This window comes from Filicampus tigris, chromosome 3, assembly GCF_054856515.1.
Source record: "Filicampus tigris isolate MCC_2025a chromosome 3, RoL_Ftig_1.0, whole genome shotgun sequence".
Lineage (NCBI taxonomy): Eukaryota > Metazoa > Chordata > Actinopteri > Syngnathiformes > Syngnathidae > Filicampus > Filicampus tigris.
This window is the reverse complement of record NC_141219.1, coordinates 703,765-729,378: the sequence shown is the minus strand read 5'-3', so window position 1 is coordinate 729,378 and position 25,614 is coordinate 703,765. Positions and strand designations below refer to the sequence as shown.

The following is a 25,614-nucleotide window of genomic DNA, read 5'->3' as shown; positions in this document are numbered from 1 at the left end:
GGTGTATGCTCCATTTGGCCAACTTGGGCTCCTGATACATCCATAAACAGTCATCATCATATCTACGTGACCCCAGATGTCAAGATAAGCAGCATAGAAAACAAGTGAATGTATTTAACGTCGGCAAACAAGCTAAAATAGCCGGAAGAGCCGTCACTCACGAGCGCTTTGAATGGGAGAGGCGTGCCCGGAAAAGGCCTGGCGTGCCCGGCCTTGGATTGGCGGGAGAGGCGGTGGGAGGGGGCGGAGGAGGAGGAGGGGGGGAGGAGGAGAGGGAGGCAGAGGGGGAGGGGAGGGGGAGGGGAGGGGGAGGGGAGGGGGGAGGGGAGGGGGAGTGTGAGTGGGGTGGTCTCCAGAGCAGTTGCTCGCGTTGGGTGTTGTCTTCTGTCTCCAGTGTGGAACCGTTCGACTCGCCGTCGTCCCGTTAAGTCAAGTCGTCTGCCAAATCTCCGTCAGCATGGGCGTCGAGGGCTGCACCAAATGTATCAAGTACCTGCTCTTCTTTTTCAACTTCATCTTCTGGGTGAGCCACCAACCAACCTTGTTGTTGTTGTTTTCTAATGGCCTCATTGTGCCCGTGTGTGTTCGTCCGCCTCCCACCACCCCATTTTGCTCCTTCTTCTGCTTCTCCTTCTGCTTTTGCTTCTTCGGGCTGGCGGCTTCGCCTCGTTCGGTTCGGGCCCGACAAAGCACGCGAGGCTGCGGCCAGCGCCTGCACGTCAAAATCCGAACTCAACAACCGCGTTGAGCCCCTCACAAATGTGAGGGTGCAATGGAGAAGACATGTTGCCGAGGGCCACTCGAGACTTTGATTTACCGCTCGGCAATTTCAATCGCCGACAATAACAGGGCGTCAAATGCCGCGTGGAGCTTCACGCCGACGCCATTCGGTGGCCTGGGCGAAATTCAAATGTCGCACTTGAATGATTCGAGTCACCGGTTTACCGACAACATGTCGACGATTGGGGATCACGCGCGCGCCCTTGTGTGAGTGTGTTAGTGGTCTTGTCTTTCGCACAAGCCTTTGATGCTCAGGCACCAAATGCTTTGTCTGTGTGCGCGCTCGGCCTTCTTGTATGCCAGTTCTGGTGTGGCCCAAGCCTCGACACCAACCTTTAGTTTGGTACAAAGTAATAGAGTGAATGGGTTTTGGTGAGTGCGTGTGTGTGTGTGGGGGGTGCGGGGGGGGGGGGGGGGGGTGCGCGTGTGTGCGCGTGTGCGTGTATATGAATTAGTGGTTTCCATCTGCCTCGCCAATTCCTTGCGAGTGAGTGTGTTTCAGTGTGCGGTTTTGTGTGAGTGTGTGTGTTTTAGTGCGTGTGTTCTTGTCTTTCTACTATACTATAGCGTGGCACAAGCCTTGGCATCGCACTGTAATTTTTTCACAAAAATGCAGCACCATATCGTTTTCCCAGGACGTCACACACCTCTGGCCACGCACACGCCCACCTCGTTGGATATTCACGTCTTTTGTTTGCCGCATGTGTGTGACTAAAGAAGTGTCATTTCATTGAAAGCCAGCATCTAAAAATTGCAAAATGACTGCGCAGATGGACAAAATCTCATCTCACTTTTTTGCTGGCACCATTCTGAAGCAGGACCAGTATTAGTGTTAGTGTGCGTGCGCGCGCGCGCGCGTGTGTTTGTTGCCTTCCTCCGCTGGTGTGGCCCAGATCTTGACATCCGACAGAAGTGTGCGAGACAACTAAAAGAAGCATTTGTGGAAGTTGTTCACACCTGCGACTGTGGTTTCCTCCACTAAGAAGTTTCTGCTGTTATACTTGTTGTCAAGTGGAACCCACGCACGCACATGTAAAGACTGAGCGTTTGTGTGTGTGTGTGTGTGTGTGTGTGTTTGTGGCAAAAAGTCATGCTTGGTCGTCACTTGGCTTTTGGGGGTCTTCCCACTGAGTCATCACTGTGATTCCTTCTTTCCACACTCTGTGTTACCACGTGTTTATGGATGGGTGTGTGCGGGTGTGTGTGTGTCTTATCCCCGCACTGACGTGACTGGGGGGAAAACAAAAACAATTGATCATTGCTGTTTTTTGTCGCTGTTACGACAGTAAGTTCAAATAATACGGGTAAGTATGCTAGTAGGCTAACGATGTGCAAGCTGGAATAAGAAAATAGGAGAAACACGTTGCAGCCATCAACTTTTCGGTTAAAATTTGCATTTTAATTGTCAGGTTGTATTAGCATTGTTTATGTAGTATTGAAGTGCCAACTGAAAAAGTCACATTTGAGTAGAGATAGACCGACCGTCTTTTTCAGGGCCGATACCGATTATTGGCAGCCGATATTCATTTTCAGCAAAAAGGAAAATATTGTCATCAAAGTCTAAAATATACAAAACTCTTAACTTTGTTGAAACGTCTTCAAGCATATGTTTTTTGAACAATGTTTCAGGTTTGCATAATGTTTTTTTTTTTTCATCATTATTTCAACATTTTGACAATATACATCTTTCTTGTAAAATTGTTACAAAGGGTAGGGAGCTCTCGGCGTCATCAGCATGTCTTCCAAAGTGAAATGAAAACTTGAACAAAAGCTCTCTTTAGTCTAGTACAGTAAATAAAGTTGCCCAAAATTTCAAAATGACAAATATGTTGAAATTTCACACACACAGACGGCGGGCATAATGTAGCCGTTAATGTACGACATTAGCAGCAAACATTCAGAATCAAAAAGCTATGTAAATATACGCAGTAACCATGTGTATGTATACACACCAACATACATCTGCATATGAAGTATGAAGAAAGAAAAAAATGGTATAATAACTCACATAATCATTTTGTTTGGTCCAAAAGGAAGCTACTCGCATTTATTTGTCTTTATATTTTTTAAACCTTCTCCGGTTTTGAACGAAAAAAAAAAAAAAGATTGTTTGACTCATCCTGAATTTCAATTCTTTCCCAAATCATCACGATTAGTATATTTTTCATCATGGAGCAGCCCTAGTCTGAAGGGGAAAACAATAAGCCCGCAAACCGCCACCCAAATGGCCAGCTTGTCTTTGCATGTGCCAGCGTAGCAAACGCAAATTTGTATTTGGCATTTGCTGTGCTTAGGTGACCGATTAAAGCGACAGACGGCTACGCGGCCCCCCCCTTAGTGGCCGCGTGTGCCGTCAGCGCTCCCGACATGCCCACATGAAGTCGCTTCCAGTCCAAAAACTCTTCAAAAAGGACGCTGCTTTTAGGCACTTCACTCTTGTTGGGAAACGCGGCTCCTCCGATGGCTTGCCTCTCAAGTCACATGCGCCACTGTCACGCAAGTGTAAAAATAAGCCGCATCTCGTTGTGCTTCGTGACTTCAAAACAACAACAAGCAACAGGCATTTGTCTTCCAAGTGAGTAACCGGCGCTCACGGCAAAAGACGAAGCAGAACAAACGCGCGTCACGTGTCCTTTGGAACATTCAAGCCTGAAAAGATTTGAAGCCCCGTCGCTCGTTGTCAAAGCACAGTTGGTCCTCTTGCCTGCGGCCCTTTTACGCCATTTGGATTGCTCTTTGAACACCCGCACCAGATGATGATGATGATGACGACGGTGACGATGATGATGACGACGGTGACGATGATGACGACGACGACGACGATGACGATGACGACGATGACGATGCTGCTGTGTCAGCTCCAAACCTACCCAAAGACTCAGCAGGACTGAAAAGGTGTTTCCAGCGGCATCGGTTCATTTGTAATGAGCAGTCAAACATGGCTGGCTGCCTTCACCAAAAGCAACGCTTTCTGACCCCAAAACGGAGGAAGCGAGCTTTTTGTGAAAAGAAACGCCTGAAATAGAACACCGGCCACCATGTCATTCTTTTCAATCTTATTTTTGTTGCTTTGGTGAGACTCGAAGCTGTAAAACATGCAGGCAGACTCGTCTTTTGTCTCCAGATCCCCAAATGAGCAGCGCGCCGCGAGTCATGCCGACCGGAGATAGACCCGCATGTTTTCTTCTGGGCCGATACCGACTATTGGGAGTCGAGGGGGGCCGAGAACACGTATTTGGAGCCGTCATTCGGCTTCAGTCAAAAGCAAAATATTGGACAAAGGAAAAGCTCCAAAATAAATAAACCCGTTAACTTTGTTGAAACAAAGCCGTTTGTCCGCCGTTGTGTTCGCGGAAAGGATGACCCGTATCAAAAGTACTAGCTGGCATTTTTGGCCACTTCAGACAACATTTGAGTGAAATTCCCAAAGTTTGGCTGGCAAGGTCCCAATTGCCATGACAAAACATGTTTGAAAAGTGGGCGAACAACGCTTTCCGGTGTTATTTCATGAGGCCAGCGGTCTCTTAAGTCCATGGACTCCCCCCTCCCCCAATCCTGTCCGTCTGGCCCACTCCAGAGCTTTTAGCGTTATTAGCCACTAGCAAAGCTCCTGTTTCCATCAATCACCGCCTGGCGGATGGACACTGAGAGTGTTAAGAGGTGGCACCGATGGGAAGCGGGCGGCCGCACCCCATCCCCCACTGCTGGGCCAACATGCCCCGCATTGTGTTGCCCGCCTTCAACCTTCACCCCCTTCTCCTGAAATACACCCCGGCTCGCTCATGCTGGAAGCAGCTCCGCTCTGATTGGGCCGTGTCACGTCTCGCTTGCCATTGGCCGAGCTCACGTCTTGAGGGGTGTTTTCCCCTCGCACCGCGCACGTTCGCTCTTACAACGCCCCCCAGACCCCCCCCACCCATCCCTGTGGAATGTGCAAGCAACAGATGGTGGACCAATCAGCATGTGCTCCACAAGCGTCTTCGTCTTTGCGCCGCTTGGCGGACAAATGAGCCGCAAAAAGTCCGGGAGGAAAAAAATGAAGTAGACTAGAAGAGGCCTTTATTGGTCCCGCAGTGGGGAAATCCCGCGTAAAAAGAAAGAATACAAATTCCACAAATAGCTCCATCCGTGCGTACTTACAACGCCAGCAGAGTGTGTGGCATCTGGGTGAGAAATCAAAAGCGTACTGCGCAGTAGATATTTGGCGGTTTGCCGAATGTCGGCATCGGCCTTTCGTCAAAATCTGATGGCCGATTTGCAATTGAAAGCAGCGATAGACCGATTACGGGCCGGGCCAATTATCGGCGCTACATTCTGCGTTTTGACAAATACGGGCCTTTTGTAAAAATCTGAGGGGCGATAATAAATCCATTTCAAAGTGTGTTGAAATCAAAACAAAGCTATGTGAACATGTGTGTCATTTTGACATTTTGGAGGACTTCATTTACTGTCGAAAAACCATATGGAGCTATTGTTTCCCTTTTCATTGACCTTTTGAAGACATGGGTGCTGCCTGAACTTTTTGTTATAATTTTATAGAAATAATAATTGAAAGAAATAAACATAAATCAAAATCTGACAAATTGTTCAGTAAACATTTGCTTCAAGACATTTCAACAAAGTGCTTTATTTTATTTTTGATTTTGATGCCAATGTTTTCCTTTTTGCTGCAAATGAATATGGGCTCCAAATATCGGCGCTCGGCCTCCTTGACGACTAATAATCGGTGTCGGCCCTGAGAAAAGCACATCGGTCCATCTCCAGTATCAAGTTGACGAGGCAGCAAACGTGTTTCCGTGCGAAGCTTCTTGCAGACCTGCGACGCGTCTCGCTGGTAACTCCCATGCGGGAGGCCGGTTAGCGCGTGTGCGTGCGCGTGCGCGCGCGCGAGTTTGTTGGCCGCCGCCGTTGTGTTGCCGCAGTTGCCAGGCAGCGGCCGTCCATCGCTCCGGAACGGCGCTCGCTCAGCAAAGGCAGGCCGGGCGGGGACGAGACGAGACGAGACGAGACGAGACGAGACGGGGCGGCGCGTCGTCACGGCGACGAGGAGCACAAACACACGGCGTGGAGCGCGACGTCGCCGTTGTGGATGCCGGCAAAGATGGCGCGCTGGGACCGGCCCGCTGCGCTCCAGCAAAAAAACATTTTTCATACTTCCCGGTTGAATTTGCTCCGCGCTCACTCTCGTAACTCTTGTCACATTGCTCAAATCGTGGGCCGGGTTGAGCTCTTTTAAAATCAGCCAAAATCACCAGAGCTTTTTTTTTCTTTTTCTTTTCTTATACGCAGTAACGCATTAGAAGATAAGACAAAGATCGTCACGTTCAAATATCCCCCGCCCCCAAAAATCTGCCCATTTGTTTTCCGCGATAAAGTTAAATACTGGACAAAGTCTCGTAAAATCGTCAAATGTCGCGCTTGTCAAATCCAATCTTTGTTGTTGTAAGCGTTAAGGGACCCAAAAGGAAGACATTTTATTCACTTTCTCTTATTTGGATGAATCGGTTATGGGAATTTTAGTCCGCCGAATAGCAGAATCGGCCTAAATTGAGATGAATGGAAATCCATTCCATTCTTTTTCATGTCAAAATGTTTGATGGCTATTTTGATTTGCCTGCCTGTGGTGTTTTGCATTATGAGTTAGCATTAAGCTAGCAGACTTTTGCCAACGGGCGCTTCTTTGTTTGTCCTTTCGCATGTTGCTGTTGTCTGGTTTGATGGCGTATGTCGAGCGGCGGCTCGTAACTCGGAAAAACTTGTAAGCCACTCACTCATAAGTCAAGGCGCCACTTCAGAAGAAACGAATAATGAAGAATTTCAAAAATGTGGTTCCCCCCGTGCCACACGTTGCGCCTTTAAACTGAGTGGAAAAAACACTTGGAAAGTGTTGCCTAGTGCCTGTTGTCACTCACTTTGAGCACGTCAAAAGGGGAGTTTCGCGCTCGCAGTCAAGAGGCCGAGCGTGCGTGCGTGCGTGCTTGCTTCCAGCTGTTCCTTTGACACTCCCACTTGAGGTTTTCCTGTAAAAGACAAAAGACAAGAGCAAGACTCGCGCGTTAGCGTAACGCTCAGCCCTGATTTGAAGCATCTGCTGCAGGTGAGCTGACGCTTTTCCTTTGCTGTCTTTCAGCTGGCGGGCTGCGTGATTCTGGGCGTGGCCCTGTGGCTGCGTCACGACCCGCAGACCAGCAGCCTGCTGGAGATCAACTTTGACGGACAGCAGGCGCCCAGCACCTTCTACATCAGTACGTGCTTCCTCTTTCACTGTCTGCGCCGCCGTTTCCGCCGCCCGCCAACAATTCTGCTTTGCTAGGGGAAATACAAACAAAGCCCCCCAAAAAACGGGGCAACTCTTAAAAGGGCCGGCCGGGCCAGGGAGGGCCACGTGTCACTTGTGTGGGCCAAAAGGAAAGCGCTTCAAATGTCGACGGCAAATATGGCGTCGCCAATTATTTCATCAAATCAAACGCTCAAATTGCATTTTTCATTGACAGTAAATGAGCGGAGTGAATTTTAGAAAACAAAACGACATGAGTGCAACATAGATTGTATTTTAGTTGACTGTACATGAATCTAAAATTGTTCTTTCAGTCAGAATAAAAGGGATAATCGAGTAACAATTGTTGAAAATATATTTGAACACGCCAATTTAAGGGGAACAAACGAGTCATGCCGCCAAGATCGTCTTTTAGTTTCATAAGATAAAGCATTCTTATAATATCAACAAATAATCAGATGCATTTCTTTGAGTTATTCATCAAACCAGTGCTTAATTTGTTGTTATGAACTTCATTCCAACCTCTCTCAAACTCCATTTTTATTCCTTGGCTTCTAACACAGCTCCACTTTCTGTGCCTCTTGTGTCTTTTTTTTTTTTTCAATCTATTTTGATCGGATTTATAATTTGTGAATCAGTCAGTCAAGTAAGAAGTGATCAAATCCATTTTCATATTTTAGTGTGATTTACACAACTCAAATGAACAAATGACTGAATGAGAACAAAAATGCATGACTGCGTTTTAAATTTGAGAGGAAAATGAGCAAAAACTGCCTGCCTCCTTTGTCCAGCCGTGCGTCTTAAAGCCAAGCCCCAGCCCGCCCGCCCGCCCGTCCGTCCGGCCCGCCCGTCCGTACGTACGTCCGTCCGTCCGTCCGCCCCGCACGTCCGTCCGTGGGCGCTAAGTGACGCCTCGAGTCAGGCGGACGCCATGAGCACCTTTTAGCTGCTTTTGAGTCGGCGTCCAAAATGGACATGAACTATTAACGGCCCGATAAGTGGACGGCATCCGCCGCTTCCATTGACCAAGACAAAACGTGCGATCGTTATCGACAAGCTCGTACCAGAGGTGAGCGTTCGCCACTTTGAAAGGCGGGGGCCCATAAATCATGCAGCAACATCGGCGGGCTGCTTCCGCGCGCGCTGCACAGGAAGTGGCGACGCCGCCTTTTGACAAGCGCCATCATGGACACAGAAAAGCACCTTGGATTGGCCTGTGGCGGTGGGGCCGCGTCGCCACCTTCAGGGAGCACTTAGTCATGCCAGTGGTTGACAAAGTAAGAGCAAATGTTTGGTTTGGATTCAGCACAATGATAATCGGTCTTCTGCTGTCATGGAGGACAACAGAAATCGGAGAATATTTACTGTTGAGTAGCTGAGATGGCCAGGAATTGGACAATGTTTCATTAGAAAAGGGATCCAAACGATTGAATGGATTATCATAAATGATTGTCGTTCATTTGATAATCGATTCGCTGGCGCACATCTAATTAAAGCAAACCGGAGCGTGCTAGTGTGAAACAAAGTTTTGACGGAAAATTGTGGAAATTTGCAAAATTGTGACTTTGATTTTATTTTGGTTGCTCAAGTGAACAGTAGACTTGGGAATTGTCATTGTGTGCGTGTGCGGTCCCGACCTCTCGGAAGATGGTGAAGTGGTGCGAAATGTTTGAACCATTCTTTGTCGCCGCCTCGTGAGCGCCGCTGACGCGGTCGGTCGGTCGGTCATATGAGCGGCGTGAAGCGTGTGGCATTGGCGAGGGAGGCCCGGAGGTAAACGCCTTGGAAAGAATTCTTTTTTTTTTTTTTTTTTTTTGGCGTCTTGTGATGGAGGAAACGCCCCCGCCATGTCGTCGTCCCCGCTAGGGAAAGCCGAGGAGAGGAGAAAAGGCCTTGTTGGTGGCGGAAAAATTTCCTCACTGGCCCCACCCCGCCTCCTCCTCCTCTTCCTCCTCTTCATCCCTCCTTCTCCTCCTTGTTTGTGAAAGTTTTCCCTCCTTCTTTCCACTGTGACCCCCCCCCCCCCTTCCCCATCTGCTGGTGGTTAGCATGCGAGTCACGCTGTCTCGCGTCTCCATTTTTTTTCTTCTCCTTCTACTTCCTTCCCTCCCCCAAACCTTCACCCAAACAGCCCCTCCTCCTCGCCCCACCCCCCACCCCCCACCCCCCCGCGCTGCCTGGAAATGATCACGATGGACGCTTGCCACATCTGCGCCGCCGCCTTCTCCCGCCCGACGGTCTCCAAGTAAGCTGTCCAGGTGATAGACGGGTCCCGTTTGCCCGTGTAACTGTGCGGCGAAGATTTGATGTGTGGATGAAGTGGATGTGTCATTTCCTGCGCAGAGCCGCCAATTTGAGGGTTCTCACCAACCACTCGAGAGAATTTGGTCGCGCGTTCCGAGCACTTGGGCTGCCTCGTTAGCAAGGATGTGGAAAAAAATGGATATGCTTCGTTATGGTTGAGGCTCAGATTGGAAAAACTCTGTCCGTATATCATTTGAGAGTCCCGCTCCCATGGCGGCCACCTAATCCAAAGCCGGGTTATTGCACACCTTGAAACGTCCTTTGATGTTATAGTTACAAACGGGGAGCATCACGTGGATGAACATTGCTAAATGAAGGCCCGTCCGTGAAAGAAAGAACAAAATGAAGTCACTCACGTTTGTAGTCCAATTTGAATTGATTTGATTTTTTTCCCCCTCAAGAAAAAATGAAATGACAATAGCCGGGTTGCCTTTTCCGAAGGAAGGTCCCTGCTCACCTTGCAGGCAAACTTAGAGCAGAGCCGCTGTCACAGAGACAGACCTTTGTGTAGTTTTACTTTCAAAATTTGCTCGAAAGCTCACTGGGGAAATCCCCCCAAATTTGTGCACTTTTCAAAGCCAAATTCGTGTACCATATTAGTGGTACATCTTTGGCGTATCGTTCAACAGTTGTATTTGATGGGAAAAGAATGGCAATCAAAATATACTTTTCTTTTTTTCCACATTAATTCCAACATTTTACTCAAGTAAATGTCTGTTACAAGCTTCGTAAAAAATTGTACTTGAAAAATACGATTAATCCCGATCTAAGTGTTTTCAACCCTTTCATGCACAGTGGTCACTACAGTGGACAGCTACTTCAAAGTTGCTTTCGCCTATATTAATTCATCAACATTTTTAAAACTATTTTAACCCTTTCACGCATTCATTCTGATTTGATGTAATTATTTAAAAGATAAATATATTTTTTAGATGACTAAATATAGGCGAAAGCAACTTTGAAATAGCTGTCCACGGTAGTGACCACTGTGCATGAAAGGGTTAACGGGTATCATCCAGAGCTGGGCACTTGACCCTTTTTTCGCCGGTCCGTCCTCGACCTGGGTACCCTTCCGGCCTCGTCCCTCCATCCTTATTCCTAAAAACGATTGTCCTCCAACCTTGTCCGTCCTCGTCCTTTTAAAGCCCTTCCGTCCTTACGTACGCCAAAAACAAAATGTCCGTGCATGAGGGCGAGAGCTTCACTTGGTTACAGTGTGTAAAACATAAAAATGATTCTTGCTCATGTTGTTTGCCACTCAAGGTTTCAATAGCATCTGCATGATGCTCCAAAATGTTGTGCTTCAGTTCAGTTCAGTTTTTTTACTGTCAAGGCTTTTAGTGCCCGTGACAAACGGCTAACGGCTTCCGACCAGGCCACACCCCGAAAAGCTTCCAGAATGGCTGCTGAGTGTCGAGACGCGACTCCAGGGAACGTGGTCAGAGGATGTTAGCCTACCATTTGTATGCACCGCGGCGAGCCATCCTCGCCGCTCAGGCGCAAGACGCGGTGCCACTTAGCAAAACCCAAACAAACCTCGGCCACTGCTGAGATCAACGACACAGGGGTAAGCAGAGAAGAGGTGGCAAAAGTAGTCACGCTCCGCAACCTACTTCAGTAGAAATACAGATTCAAAAAAGACTCTGGAAAAAGTAAAACCACCGATTCAACTGACTGCTATGTACAAAGGTAAAAAGTCCTTTTTACAAAAGTCAGTACACCCTGCAGAGTTTTGTATTATATCTAGACTTTGGAGTTTGGACTACACCGAAGAAATGTCACTCTGTAATAAAGTAATCTGAAGTAATCACTGCAGGGATGTAACGATTAATCAAAAATAGATTCATACCGATGAATTGAACAATGGATTCACATCGAACTCGGACATCTCAGCATTCGCAAGCTCAATACAGCAACACCTAACAAAAGACAACATACCTAGGTCATTGGAATATACTCATTTAGAGTCTTGTCTTTATTTTTTTTCCCATTCCAGATGCAGAGCACATTTTGAATGTGTCAATCAAATGATGCACTTGCGCCAAATATCTTTGCGTATTTGCGTTTGTGGACGGCTGCAGCACCACGCTAGCGCACGGAGACAAGTATGGTAGCGTTTTTTGTTTTTGTTTTAATCCAATAGAATGGAAAATCGAATCGGGGCTTGAGTGAATCCTTACATCCTTAGTAATCAGTGTACAGCTGGAACAATAGTGAAACTTTACTGTCCCCTCAAAAGAGCTCAACGCACAGCCAGAAATGTTGAAACCGCTGGCATCAAAAGAGAGTACACCTCAAAGGGAAAATGTACAAACTGGGCCCGATTAGCTATTTTCCCTCCGTCGTGTCATGTGACGCGATCGTGTTAAAATCCAAAGTCTATGTTGACAAGGTAAGAAGTAGGAATTACAGATGTTTGCTGTTTTCCAATGGAGGGAGTAAAAGTAAAAAGCTCGTTAGAAAATACTCAAGTACAGATACCCAAAAACAAAATCTATTTTCGTGCAATGATGAAGTGACGCAACGTGGAATCTCCCGTCGTCCTCCGCTAGCCAACGCTCCTGCCAAGTTTCTGTTGAGTAGTTCTTCAAAATGTGGATACATGGTGGCAAAAAACACACGTCGGAATGATGACCGAGGCTAAAATGTGAACTTTTAACATCTGTTTTCAAAATAAAGTCTGTGACGTCGCAGGAAACGGGAAGCGGCAGAAGCGAAGAGGTCTTGCATTGTGTCTTGTAACAATAGCTGGCTAATTGTGGCTAGCGCAAGGCATCTGGAGACAAGATTAAGCGACGGGTCAGCCAGGTCGCCACCTGTGGCGGGGAGAGGATCGACGCCACGATAGATTGGAAGCCTCACATTAGCCCCGCGCGCAAAACCTCTTTCTGCTTACAGCGGCTTCCCGAATATTCTTGCCGACAACATGGTTCTTACTGCCACCATTATTTGCTAAATGTGCCTCTCTATGGCAGAAATATTCTTCCAGTTCAACCTCAAAACATAACGCTCAAACAAAAACATTTTCCGGCGATGGAGATTGAGAAGACGGCGTTTGTTTTGTTCGGGGATATTTTTGTGTATGACTATCCTTGGTTGGCGACGCATTTCATAGAGACGCCGGCAAGCACGAGTTGGCAGATTAGCTTTGCAGCATTTAAGACTGCTCGGACGTGGGTAATGTTCCACAGGTTGGGTCACAAATTGTTTGCGATTATGGTTGCCCTCAACCAGGCAGGTGACGTTTCGTACGGCCACCGTTTATGGCACAGTGGAAATGAGCAAAATTAGCTGCTACGTGCTAACGCTGCATTCAAAACGGCCCATATGTCGGAAATATTGTACATGTTCAACCTCAAACCATTCCGGCGAAATAACAACATGCTGCCGTGACGGAGTTAAGCTAGTACTGTGTTTGTTTAGTTTTGTTTGGGAATATTTGTGTGTACAATCCTGGGCTGGTGAACCATTTCATACAAGCACTATCTTTGGCGCTGGCCTGGCAAGAATGAGCAGAATTAACTGTGCCGCGTTCAAGACTGCTTGGACGTCGGAAGTATTCTCCCGTTTTGACCTCAAATCGTTTGTGAATATTTGTGTCTACGACTAGGCCGACACCACATTTCATACGGCCGCTCGGATGTCGAAAATGTTCGACTTGTTCCACCTGAAACGGAAACGTGTTGTGATGGTCGAGATAAGATAGTGGTTGTTTTTTTGCAAGAATATTTTGTGAAGGACAAGAATAGGCTGGCGACGCATTGCATGTAGCCAGGGGTCCCGCTTTGGGCCGGGCCGCGGCAACGCCTCGGGCAGTCGGTTGTTGCCACGGGCAAGCCACTCTCGCCGGCGCCACTGGAAAATGAACAGCCTCCTTCCATACAAAGTCTTCACAAGTAGGTGAGCAGCTGCTGGGGACGACCGGAAGCAGACACGGCCGTGCGCAAAATGGCGGAGAAGCAGCGGGCGGCAGATTAAATCAAGATGGACAGGAAAGGACGCTTAAGGAAAATGGAATTATGGCAGCCGGGGGACCGGGGGGGGGGGGGGGGGGAAGTGGGGGGGGGACGTGAAAGATGGCGGCGGGGCTTTTGGCCAAGGTATTGATTTAGAAATGAGCATTAGTGTGAGTGGCTCCGTGGACAGAGTGGGGATGCTGAGCCGCAATTGAATTAGGCCTGACAAGCACGGCTAATGATGATGAAGATGACGACGATGATGATGATGATGGCCTGGGCTCTGCTTCCAACCACGGTGACATCATGGTTGCTCTCCTTTAACAGACACGAGCCGGATTCAAGAGAACGGGGCCGTTTTTGCCGGAAAGCCCTCCAAATGTTCATCAAGCAGCGACGCCACTCGCAGTTTGTCAAATTGTCAGGCCTGGAATTGGCTCAAGATGGCCACTTCCAAGCAAAATGGCTGACTTCCGCTTCAATTTCCTGCATGGGCCCTTCAGACTTGTTTTTATGTGCCCTGCTACGATGGACAATTTCAATTTCATCGATGAAACTGGAGTCGGGTTGGGGGACTCATTCTTTCCAATTGGAATTTGGACGAAACGTTTGCGCTTTAAAGTATAATCGCTGACTTCCGGTTCAATTGGGGCATGGGTCCTTAGAGAATGGTTTCATGCGTCTCTACGATAGACTTGTCTGACACGACACGGGAAAATGATCATTGATATTTACAACTTGTTAACCTGTAATTTACTGCCCTGAAAAGTAAGCCTTTGACCTTTGAAAATTCTTACAACGCTAACAGGCAACAAACTGTGCGACCCATTCAAATGAATTCCGGAACGTCTCTCGTTTCGCTGGCGTGGTCCGCTGGGATACCGCTGGGAATGCTAACATGCTAACAGTTGCTGTGTTAAATATGTCGCAACAGAGCTGGGCAATCTACTAAAATTCCCCGATCCGTTTATCGCCTGCAGCCGAGGGACCCTTCCGCCGTCCGTCCATCCGCCTTTTTGTCCGGCCGGACCAAATCGGAATCGTCTAAAGGGCGGTCCGCCTATCATTTTAAACGGGCTTCCGTTAGCGTTTCCGTCTACCGACCTTGACCAACTTCTTCTCGTATCAAAGCTGAGTGATATTTGAAACCAAAGCCTCACCGCGGACGGACTAAACGAGTCTCCTTTTAGGACCCAGAAACCGCGGCCAACTGGGAACGGAAACCTCACCGTGGCCATTGAGGCCTCACCGCGAAAATAGACGATGACATAGTTGGGAAAAAATGGGCTTCCGGCTTCGTGCCTTTCTTTTTTTAAGGTTCCCGTCGTTTGTTTATCGCATACAAAAAGGGGCGTCCGTCATAGGCGGACCGCTCCGTTGCGTAGGCGGAATGCCCAGCTCTGTGTAGCAAGATGGCCACCTAAGTAAAGTAAAGAAAGCGCAAAGGAAGATCGATATGGATTTAACAATGCCGCTGTTGTCAGCTACTACTATCTCAGATGAGAATTGCTCAAATGCTAATCTAATCTAATCTAATCTAATCTGATCTACAGCAAAATGGCAGCCCGGGTAAGGATTGTGCCCTCTAGTTGGGTCAATTTTGTAATGAGAATCCCTCCAATGCTAACAGCATGCTAATAATGTTGAATGAGTAGTCTTTTCACTTTTGATGATGAGATGACTTGTGGAACTTTGAGGGAAAGAAAGGAAGAAAGAAAGGGGGGGGGGGAACAGAAAATGACTTCCTGTGCGCATAACTGAGATATGACTCACTCTCGCTAACTAAACAGGACTGCACCCTCTGTTGGCCATTAGGGATCATTACATGCATTACTGGGACTCCATTTCAGGCGTTTCACCTTTTTGCAATCCTGTGTAAGGCATAATTAAAAAAAAATAAATAAATAAATAAATATATATATTATATATATGTATATATATATATATATATATATATATATATATATATATGTATATATATATATATATATATATGTATATATATATATATATATATATGTATATGTAAATAATTTGATTTAATTTTTTTACATTTATACACACAATAAAGTAAATGTGCTTTTAGTTTCAAAAATCCAAATGTTTTGCTTGTGGTAGGTTAATGCGTGTGTTTTTGCGTTGCGTTTGTTTTCCAGGCGTGCACATCCTGATTGCGGTGGGCGCTGTGATGATGGTGGTGGGTTTCCTCGGATGCTACGGCGCCATCCAGGAGTCGCAATGTCTGCTGGGAACGGTCAGTGGGTCGCCACCGCCCCACAGTGCAAATCTAAAAAAAGAATTAGCCGTGTTTACCGCATGGTCTTGTTGTGCTCTTGTGCAGTTCTTTGCCTGCCTGGTCATCTTGTTTGCCTGTGAAGTGGCTGCCGGAATCTGGGGCTTCATGCACAAAGACACGGTAAGACCACACGCGCATGCACATATTTCACATTTCACATTCGCTTTTTTATTTCCCTCTCAATTTATTTCGAACATGCATATTAGTAAGAGTACAGTATAATATAGTAACTACTAATTCATGAAAACCGCAACATTAAGAACATCGCCAAATATGACCTGCCCCCGTATATTTATTTCATTATTGGTATATCCCAGTATTTAGGAATATTATAGTTATCTATACATCAAATAAATGATACTATACCCGATATTGCAATTTACAATAAACTTTGTGTAACAATACCATATTTAACTGCCAATAGGAAGTTATCCATAATATGAATTGAGTGCATTAGAGTGCATCTCTAAGACATCAGTATAATAGTTCCTACGTTCATTGAATGAATAATGCAGTGGTCTCGGAAGACTGGAGGGACAAAGGAGTCGGTGAAAGAATGGTGAAGTCAATAAGGAAAGGAAAGGAAAGGAAAGGAAAGGAAGGGCAAAGGAAAGGAAAGGAAAGGAAAGGAAAGGGAAGGGCAAAGGAAAGGAAAGGAAAGGAAAGGAAAGGAAAGGAAAGGAAAGGAAAGGAAAGGAAAGGAGGATGGAGAGAAGGACAAAGGAAAGCTAGGAGGATGGAGAGAAGGACAAAGGAAAGCTTGAAGGATGGAAGGACGGGCAACAATTCAGCAAAGACCGAAAGGATGGAAGGAGAGAAGTGCAAAGGAAGGATGGAGGGAAGAAGAAAGGAAGCAAAGTGACAGGAGGGAAAGAAGGACGGAAGAGCAAAGGATGAAAGAAAGAAGGCTAAAGAAATATCAAAGGCTAGAAAAAGGATCAGCGGAGCCCAATGGTCTCCGCACCTCAAACGACAAGCCCAGGCTAGGAATTAGAAAAAAAAAAAAGTCCAAACAGACGGTAGCGAGGGTTTTGAATCAATGTCCTCGTCGTAAACGAGGCGGACTGGAATCAAATGAAAAGGTGCATCGTGCACAAGTCTCCCTCATTAAGTAGAGCAGAGTCCACCTTGTCCTGATCATTCAGTCGCACAATTAGACTCTTTTCATTTCTGTGCTTCTTTTTGTCTCCTTTAGCTTTGTTGGCTAAAATCTGCTGCTGTCCTTCAACTTTGTGTTGTTGTGCGTGTCAGGTTTCCAAGGAGATGATCAACTACTACGACTCCATCTACGACAAGGCCATGACGCAGAGCGTCACCGCCGATACGGAGAAGAAAAGGGCGGCCGCCTCCGTGCTCAAAGTCTTTCACGAGACGGTACGGCCGACGCGGCGCCGCCCGTCCGGCAAAGCCTCATTCCGCCTTGACGGGGATGGAAATGGACGCCGGCCTATTCCTGCCGCGTCACCCCCAAAAAACAAAAGTCACATTATAGCGAGCGTGGTAGATTTCACATTGAAACACGATCACGTTGAACGCTTTTGAACGGGACAAGTTTCACGTTAAAAGGTCATTTTGACTTCCCGATTCAGGGCACTGGCAAAATCTTTTTTTTGTGTCTGATAAAGCAAAGTTACTAGCTACATAATAACACTTGCTCTTAATAATAATAATAACCGTTTTTCGAAAAGAGAGAGAGAGCAAGGCCAAAAAAAAAGAAGCAAAGTCAAACAGAGCGAGAGCTCCACAGGGCTGCGCCAGTCACCTGAAGCAGAAGGAATTGCTTGACTTTGTTTGGCCCCATGTAGAAGGCAAACATACCACGACGATAAAGTTCCCGTTTTAACATGATAGATAACTCATTACCGGTATATGAAAATGTATCCGTTTTCACAGTATAATGTGAAACTTACCACATAAAAATGTGATAACTGATCGCGTTACAATATTCGAACTTATCACATTAAAATGGCGTAATTCAATTTCTTGTGAATTTTTTCACATTCTTACGTTAGGTTGAAATGTGAAACGTACTACGTTAAAACTTCAGGTTGTCAAGTTATGTAATACAGAATTTTTCTTAACATTTTTTCCGTGGGTGGCGGCAATGCCATTCATCCTTGACACAAAATGTATTTTGTAGCGCATTTTTTAATCAGGAAAACAAAACACGTGATTTTGCTTTATGCAAACAAACATGATTAACACAACTAAACAACATAATTCAAGTTTTCCACAGTTTGTGCATCATAATTGACTAAAAAATGTTGCCACCAAAAGTAGACAACTATGCTGCAATAATAGTTGACGTTTTTCACAGTGGATTAACAACAGCAAGAACAAGCAAAAGAGCGCTGTATCGGGGCAAGTTTTGTTCGCCTGCCTATAGCTCTTCCCATTGTGCGATAGCTTTAAGCGAGCAGACTTTGATGCAACAAAGTTATGTTGTTTGATGAAATTTGTTTTTGTTTCAGGTGTAATCGGGCTACAAACAAACTGTTGCGTGTTTTTTTTTTTCATTGGGTTGTTGTTGCTGTTTTTTTAGCTGAGCTGCTGCGGCAAGGGTCAAGGCACGTCCATTCTGACGCAATTCACCGACATGCTCGGCGTCACCGACCTCTGTCCCAGCTCTGGAACCTCCGTCGTAAGTTCGCAACACGCCGCAGTAGAAATAGTCATCACACTAGTACAGGTGACACTTTTTGGGCAGTCCGAGTCTTTGCTTTTAAGAATCTGCCCATGCCAAGTCCAGATCCGATACCGCAGCGATACATTAAAAAAAAAAAAAAAAAAAGTTAAAAAAGAGGGCATACAAACGGTCTCACGTGAATATGGAAACGTACATACAGACATGCACGTAGATACACGTCTGTGTTTTTAGCATAAAATCGGCAAATACTTGAACTATAGCCACGACATTGATGCTAAAAGAACGTCAACATCAAGCACAATACATGTCAAGGTGCAGGATGCTTTACAAAAATGTATTTTTCTGAAATTGTAAAGTGCATCTTATCTCCTGGGGAACGCTAATGGCACCATTTTGTGGATTGGCCGATGCGCAGGAGAAGCATTAACAGAGAATGAGGCGTTGAGCCCGCGGGATGAGGCGTTGAGCTCGCGGGATGAGGCGTTGAGCCCGCGGAATGAGGCGTTGAGCCCGCGGGATGAGGCGTTGAGCCCGCGGGATGAGGCGTTGAGCCCGCGGGCTAGGCTCCGGTCACGTAGTGCTCACGTAGTGCTCACGCGTCCGCAGCGGAAGCTGGCGAACGAGTCCGACGTCGGCCGAAAGCTAACCGCTTAAGGCTAACCCCCGTCGCCGCTAGCCTAAACGGATTGCGAGCAGCGGCGAGGGCCGAGGTCAGCGACACAATGCGAAGCTTCATCGCCAGATTGCGGTGTCCAATCATGCTCGGACATCAACTGTGTGCCAACGAAAACCGAATTCATCGTAGAATAACAATCGCCGCGACACTTTACGGCCGGCACCTGTCGGAATACTTGTCGGAATGCGCCGGCTCGTCGAAGCGTCCGTAATGGTGAGTGGTGTTTTAAATCGTTTGTTTTTATTTGTTTCTCTGTCACTCTTTGAAAAAATGTCCCCACATGAAAATGGCTAGTGGCACTTAAAAGGTTTGTGGACTGCTTCCTTTATTACAAAAACGTCTGTGTGCGTTCGGGTCCATGTACATTGTTGGAATGGAAGTGTCACAGCCGTCAGTGTCATTGTACTCAGATAGTGGATTTTTTTTCAGGCCTTTTTTTGTGTTATTTAAAAAATATCTAATTTATCATACCGTTTCTAGATCAAATTCTTTGTATATATTTCTAGCACATTTTGCAGAATTCTTTTGTAATCATTATTTTGGGGATGGGTTGCAGAGCTGCCACACTCGCATTACCGAGTTGTTCTCCGACAAGATCTACCTGATCGGCATCGCCGCCCTGGTGGTCGCCGTCATCATGGTGAGCGAGCGCGCGCGCTGTCGCTGACAGAGCAAACTTGTTGTAATGCTGTTTTTCCCTCCCGCTTTTGTGTCCGCGTGCAGATCTTCGAGATGATCTTCAGCATGGTCCTGTGCTGCGGCATCCGCAACAGTCCCGTCTACTAGAAGCTCCCCCCCCCCCCCCCCCCGCCGTTCCTCCGAGCAGGAGCCTTATTTAGCTTGCTGGATTCCCGCACGACGGCGTTTCGGTGGCGCCCGTCTTTTATTCCCGATGCCGGAGCCCACCTAACCCCGACCCTTCCCTAACCCACGTGTAGATACACACAACAGGTATATCCTCCTTTTTAAAACAAAACTCATGTGCCCTCCTCTGCCGTTTTGGGGTCACTTTTCTTGTCTGTTAGCTTTTTGGGTTGGTTTTTTTTTTCATTTGGCCATCATTTTGTTGGAAATTCTCTTTGTAGTAAATGTTTGAAATTGTTTACTCGTCTATGCCTTTGACACTTGTTTTGACACATTTTTGCTCCCTCCTGACACCAAAAATGTACACGCAGACAATACAATCATCATACATAACTTGAACAACTGCAGACGTGCTCAAATACCAAGAAAAGGTTGTCTTTGGTGACATTATAAACACTTGGATTCCACTTGACCAATGTAAATGTCCGCGGCAGTCAATGATTCTTATGATTACACAAAAAAAAAGCCTCCCCAAAATGCACTTCCTTTCTTGATGGGTTGTGGTTAGAGTCTCAACGTTTAACAATATTGCTATAATCTTGCATTTCCAAATCATCTGAAAAAACTTGATGTATGATGATTTGCGTGTACATTTTTGCGACAGTTGAGGAGGGCACATTGGTTCATAACATGTTGAAGTTGGGGTTTTCCCCCCCCCCACTGTTTGATGTATAAACTGTGTGTGTATATATATATATATATATATATATATATATATATATATATATATATGTGTATATATATATATATATATATATATATATATATATATATATATAAATAAACAGTGCTTTTAGAGCGCATGGACATTATCCTGCACTGCCGGACGCTGGCGCCATTTCCGTCAACGTTGACTCGCTTCCTGTCCCACTTTTTTGGGAAAGCTGGAACCAAAGTCTGGATGCTGTCCGGTGCTCGTTCGCATGCTTACGTACGTTGAAGAGTTAAACAAAAAAAAATCAACGATAAACTCAAAAGATGAAGTCGATTGGTGGAAGCGTCAGGCACGGGTGTCCAACTAAACTTTTTAAGTTTCAAAAGAAAAGGTTCTGCATTTATGAAGGATACCTCAAAAAGATTCAAGAAAAAAATGGATGCAACGCAATGATTTTTCTGTTTTTAACAAGACTAAACTTAACTTAGCTGTACCGGCATGATCAAACAAAAGGGGCAAAATATTTCAAGCTTTTTTTTTTTTTTATTTTATAGACATAATATATGTAGATAAGATAAAAGACCCATGAAAAAAAAGGTCCTAATGTTCTAAGTTGATTATTGCTTTGACGGTAACATGCGTAGCTTAGCTTCACCGACATTAGCATGTTGAATAAACAAAAGTGGTGAAATATTTTTAAGATACACTATGCAAATTTAAGAGATTTTTTTTTAAAAAAAGTCAATGTCCTGAGATGATTTTTTTTTTTTTTTACCATAACACTCACTTAGCCGAGCTTCACTGACATTATCATGTTTTTCATCATTATCATCACCTTTTTAAGGTCCGCTATACGCTTATACAAACACTGCAAGTGATGAAACTGTTTCTCTCCACGACATATTTTCAAGATATGATAAATGCATTTATAAAGGATTTCAAAGTTGAGAGGATTTTTGCTGTATAATCCAATACATGCGGAATATCCTCTCACATTAATGCTAAATAAAAGCGGCAAAATGTTTGTCTGTGAGATATTTTTTTAAGTGTAGAAAATTACAATTATGATACGTCATAAGCAAAAAGAAGTGTTAGTTTTGAGATTTTTGCTTTTACAAACAAATCATTAGCGTGTTTAATGTTTACTGCAATGCATTTTTGAAATATGCTATTTATTCACATTTACAAAAGATTAAAAAACACAATAAAAAGAGAAGTCAAACTATGATTTTTGCTTTCATAACACAAGGAAGAGCTCAATGAAGCATGTTAAAAGTGTCTTTAGTGTAACTGTTTTAAAATAGTCAAAACAGGATTGGGGGGGGAAAAGTCAATGTTATCAGATGAGTTATGCTATAACTATCCCACAAAGCATGTTTGATGAATAAAGTGACAAAATGTTTCTGTATGCTATAGCCTTTTTTAAAAAGTACATACTGTCAATAGATCAAAGGCAAGAAGAGAAACGTCAGTTACGGGAATTTTGGCTCATGACAAATTTGTAAAATATAAAACAATGACGCAAGGAGAAAGTGGCATGATTATTTGTATCTTCAATGATAACACAAAACAGCATGTCCTCCCCCACCCCCCCCGCCCCACAAAAAAAGTGGAAAAACGTTAAGCATGAAAAAATAAACCACACGCACCTGCGTCGGCATGTTAAACCGAAGCAAAAGATCAAATGTTCCGATTTTCAAAAAGGTGGTATTGCTGAATGCTGTAAGATATTTGCTAACAATAATGTTAACACCGTTTGACGTATTTTTGAACCGCCTAGCTAGCTTCACCCACATGATCGTGTTTACTAAAAGTGGCGAAATGTTTTCATATGCGATTAAGGATCAATGAAAGGTTACACTGAATAGAAAAATGATCAAAGTTGAATGTTGATAAGTTGAATGTAAGTGTTTTCTTTTCTTGAAATATTAACTACACTACGCTACATTAGCATGTTTACCAAACGCCGTTTGGATGCCCCTGCCTGATCTCGAAGTTTCCATTCGACTTGAGTTGTGAACATATTTGATGAAGGAAAATTGTATCAAAGTGTTAGTTTGTGCTAAATGCCATCATTGCTAATGTCTCTAACGAGTCGTTCCGTCCATCCGCCTTGACGAGCCGTCGACCATTCAGACGCCCTCGTCCTCCCCGTCCGTCCTCCTCAAAGTGTCTTCTCGTTGTCGTATTCACACTCAAACGTACTAATTAGCTGAGGCCTCGTTTATCGTTTGTCTGGTACGTCCCGAAGGGGCGGGGCTGCGGGCGGGGCCACAAGTGCGCGCATCAAGTTGCTGCTCTCTGTTTGGCTGCCATGAGCCCACAGGCCCCTCCCACTGCCAGCCCACTCCTGGTGACTTGTTTGCCCAAATATAAAAGGGATTAAATGTATTTTACAAAGAAAGGTTGTCTTTGTGTGCTTATTTTATTGAAAAGTTCTCTTTTCGATGACGCTGGCGCCTCACTTCGTGACGTAGAAAATTGAGGACCCAGTCGTTTTCTTGGATCGGGTGGGGCTGTTGCTTCGAGATGGGTGAAAGGAGGAAAGCACCTCTTTGGGGCTGTTTTGGGGGAGGAAGTAGCATTCGAACATGGCTAAAAGCTCCAGAAAGTTGATTTAGCACGATTTGGCCCTAAATGTGTGGATTGAGCCATCCCAATCCAGAAGCTCTTGCCAACTTTTTTCAGAACTCGCTTTCTAAGCTAAAGTTGATGAATGCTAACAAAGTAAAGGTGATGCATTTTTACATATACATATATATACATGTGCGGCACGGTGGTCGACTGGTTAGCACGTCCGCCTCACGGTTCAGAGGTCGCGGGTTCGATCCCGGCTCCGGCCTCCCTGTGTGGAGTTTGCATGTTCTCCCCGTGCCTGCGTGGGTTTTCTCCGGGCACTCCGGTTTCCTCCCACATTCCAAAAACATGCATGGTAAGTTGATTGGATACTCTAAATTGCCCCTAGGTGTGATTGTGAGTGCAGATATATGTGTGTATGTATATATATATATAGAGAAAGAGATACATATATATATATATATATTTTTTTTTTCCAAGTGGAAATTGGGATTTTATTCAAGATAATAGTCTTGTATCACCTTTGAAGCCAAAGATTGTACTGGATGTACCTGCCCAGTAAGTATCGCAACGCACTTCCATTTATCAGAAATGTTCAAAACCTTGACACAGCCCTCTTTATTATATACCATACGGAGGCTAAATCATTGGTACCTTTTCATCTTCAAAGCTATTCTAGTTTTTTTTTCCCGGCTTAGGTTTGCTGTCTGATCGTACAAAGATGTGTTAGCAGTCACATTTTCCGATCTCAAGAGCTCTGATCCAAGTCTCATAAACTCAGCTTGGAAAGGAGGCTTTCTCCCGCTCTGCTCCGGTTCTCAGGAAGAGCCTTCAAAAAGACATGATAATGTCTCCTTGCCCGCTTTGAAGTTTCAATATGTTCCTTTAAAGTCCCTGTAAAGTGAACAGAAATGTCTTGTAAATTGAACACACCAAAGACGAGTGCTGCTGAATGAGTTAAAAACAATTGTCAAGCACAGTACAGTGGGACCTTCAAATATGAGTGCCTTGACTTGCACGTTTTCGAGACACGAGCCGATGTCTGCAAAATTCCAAGATACGAGTTGCGCTTCAGACTGCCACCGCTCGATGGCGGCGGCACACTCCACAACTTGACATACAGTATTTTCGTCAAGAAAATTTTGGACTTGACTTTCCCTATAAGCTGCTTTGCCAACTGCCAATCGAGCAAGGAAGGACAAAACATTAGGTACAGCGGTATTTTGTGCTCTCGTTTTCAGTGTTTGGAGGTTATGTGGGCAGCAAATGTTATTTCTGTGTGTGTGTGTGTGTTTTTTTTTTTTTTAAGTAGTTGCTGCAGTACTGTTTGAGTGCGATTGTTTGAAATTGTGGGTTTTGCCAGAAGACGATCTCGAGTAAGCGTCCTCGAATTCCTTAACAGGCACCACAGAAATAAAAAGTTATTTTTAGACGCGAGCTTTTGGAACGATTTGGTTACGCAGCGCGCTGACGACGTCTTCAGTTCACAAATGTACCACCAGGGGCCGTCATGATTTAACAAATGAGTGTCAGTGGATGATTAATGTGATCGTGAGTGCGGTTGTTTGTCTGTCTCTGTGTGCCCTGCGATTGGCCGGCAACCAATTCGGGGTGTCACCCGCCTACTGCCCGAAGACTGCTGGGATAGGCTCCAGCACGCCCGCGACCCTTGTGAGGAAAAGCGCTGTAGATAACGGATGGACGGAGAGTTGTTTTTTCATTTCTATTTTCTGAAGTACTTAATTGATTGTAATAAATACATTTAAAAAGCAAATTTCTTTTTAAATGACTAATAATCGTTACATTAGTTATAAATGAAGCAAGCAAAAGACAATACGTTGGCCCATGTGTCCATTTTAAACTTCAAATGTGATGTTTGCACCGCTGTGGATGTCAGAAGAAATGTGAACATCGAAACGTACGCTTCAAGGAGCAAACGTGCAGCAGGTGCTACTGAAAGCGTGCAGGCAAAATGAGTTCCAGATGACTTTCGGAGTCCACTTGGATCGCAAAACATCACTCATCTTCAAATCATCTTTCCCCTTTGGAATGCCCGCCATCCATTCCAGCCTCAGACAGAAAAGAAAGTTGCAAAGTCACTAAACTGCAGTCATAAGACTCGTTTTGTTTTTTTGCAAAGGATGAATAATGTAGGCCTGTAAGCAGAGGCGGTAGTTTATTGAAAGCGGAAGTCCACCCAAACATATATATTTTTAAGAATATGCTCTATGGTTTTTCCCATTACCGTATGTGTTAGCACTAAGCTAGCAGAGGCTATATTTGGTTGTTCGATACACACAAATGTAGCTGCGCTTCTTTTATGGTGCGCGTAGCAGCTCAAGTTTTCACTCGCAAGTCAAAGCAACAAAAAGCGTCCCAAGGACAGCTCATATCTTCCAATTCGGGCCGCGCGTATCTCAAGGCGCCAAACGTCGCTCTTTGCGTGCTTTGTGCTCCTCGAGGTCTCCCCAAAAAGTGAGATCCACTTCTCCCTCTTTGTCTCCTTCATGTGCTCCCGTCCGCCTCCACATCTGCGCAATGCTCGGGAATGTTCCAATAATCCCGTCGGACGTTCGTCTTCG

The 25,614-nt window shown here is 45.3% G+C and overlaps 1 protein-coding gene across 1 annotated transcript; it reads left to right on the top strand.

Annotated features, from left to right (window-relative positions):
• The first annotated feature begins 318 nt into the window (after window positions 1–318).
• LOC147149496 (CD81 antigen-like) lies at window positions 319–22,859 on the top strand. The gene is made up of 8 exons (XM_086026571.1): window positions 319–523; window positions 6,911–7,025; window positions 15,474–15,571; window positions 15,659–15,733; window positions 16,865–16,987; window positions 18,156–18,254; window positions 19,493–19,576; window positions 19,660–22,859. Exons 1-8 carry the CDS (start codon window positions 458–460, stop codon window positions 19,720–19,722), a joined length of 723 nt encoding a protein of 240 aa, XP_085882697.1. The 5' UTR covers window positions 319–457; the 3' UTR covers window positions 19,723–22,859.
• Window positions 22,860–25,614: the final 2,755 nt, after the last annotated feature.

Coding starts and splice junctions, on each gene's coding strand:
- LOC147149496 (XM_086026571.1), top strand. CDS start 458: ATGGGCGTCGAGGGCTGCACCAAATGTATCAAGTACCTGCTCTTCTTT. Junction 15,572..15,658: donor CGCAATGTCTGCTGGGAACG/GTCAGTGGGTCG, acceptor GCTCTTGTGCAG/TTCTTTGCCTGCCTGGTCAT. Junction 15,734..16,864: donor GCTTCATGCACAAAGACACG/GTAAGACCACAC, acceptor TGTGCGTGTCAG/GTTTCCAAGGAGATGATCAA.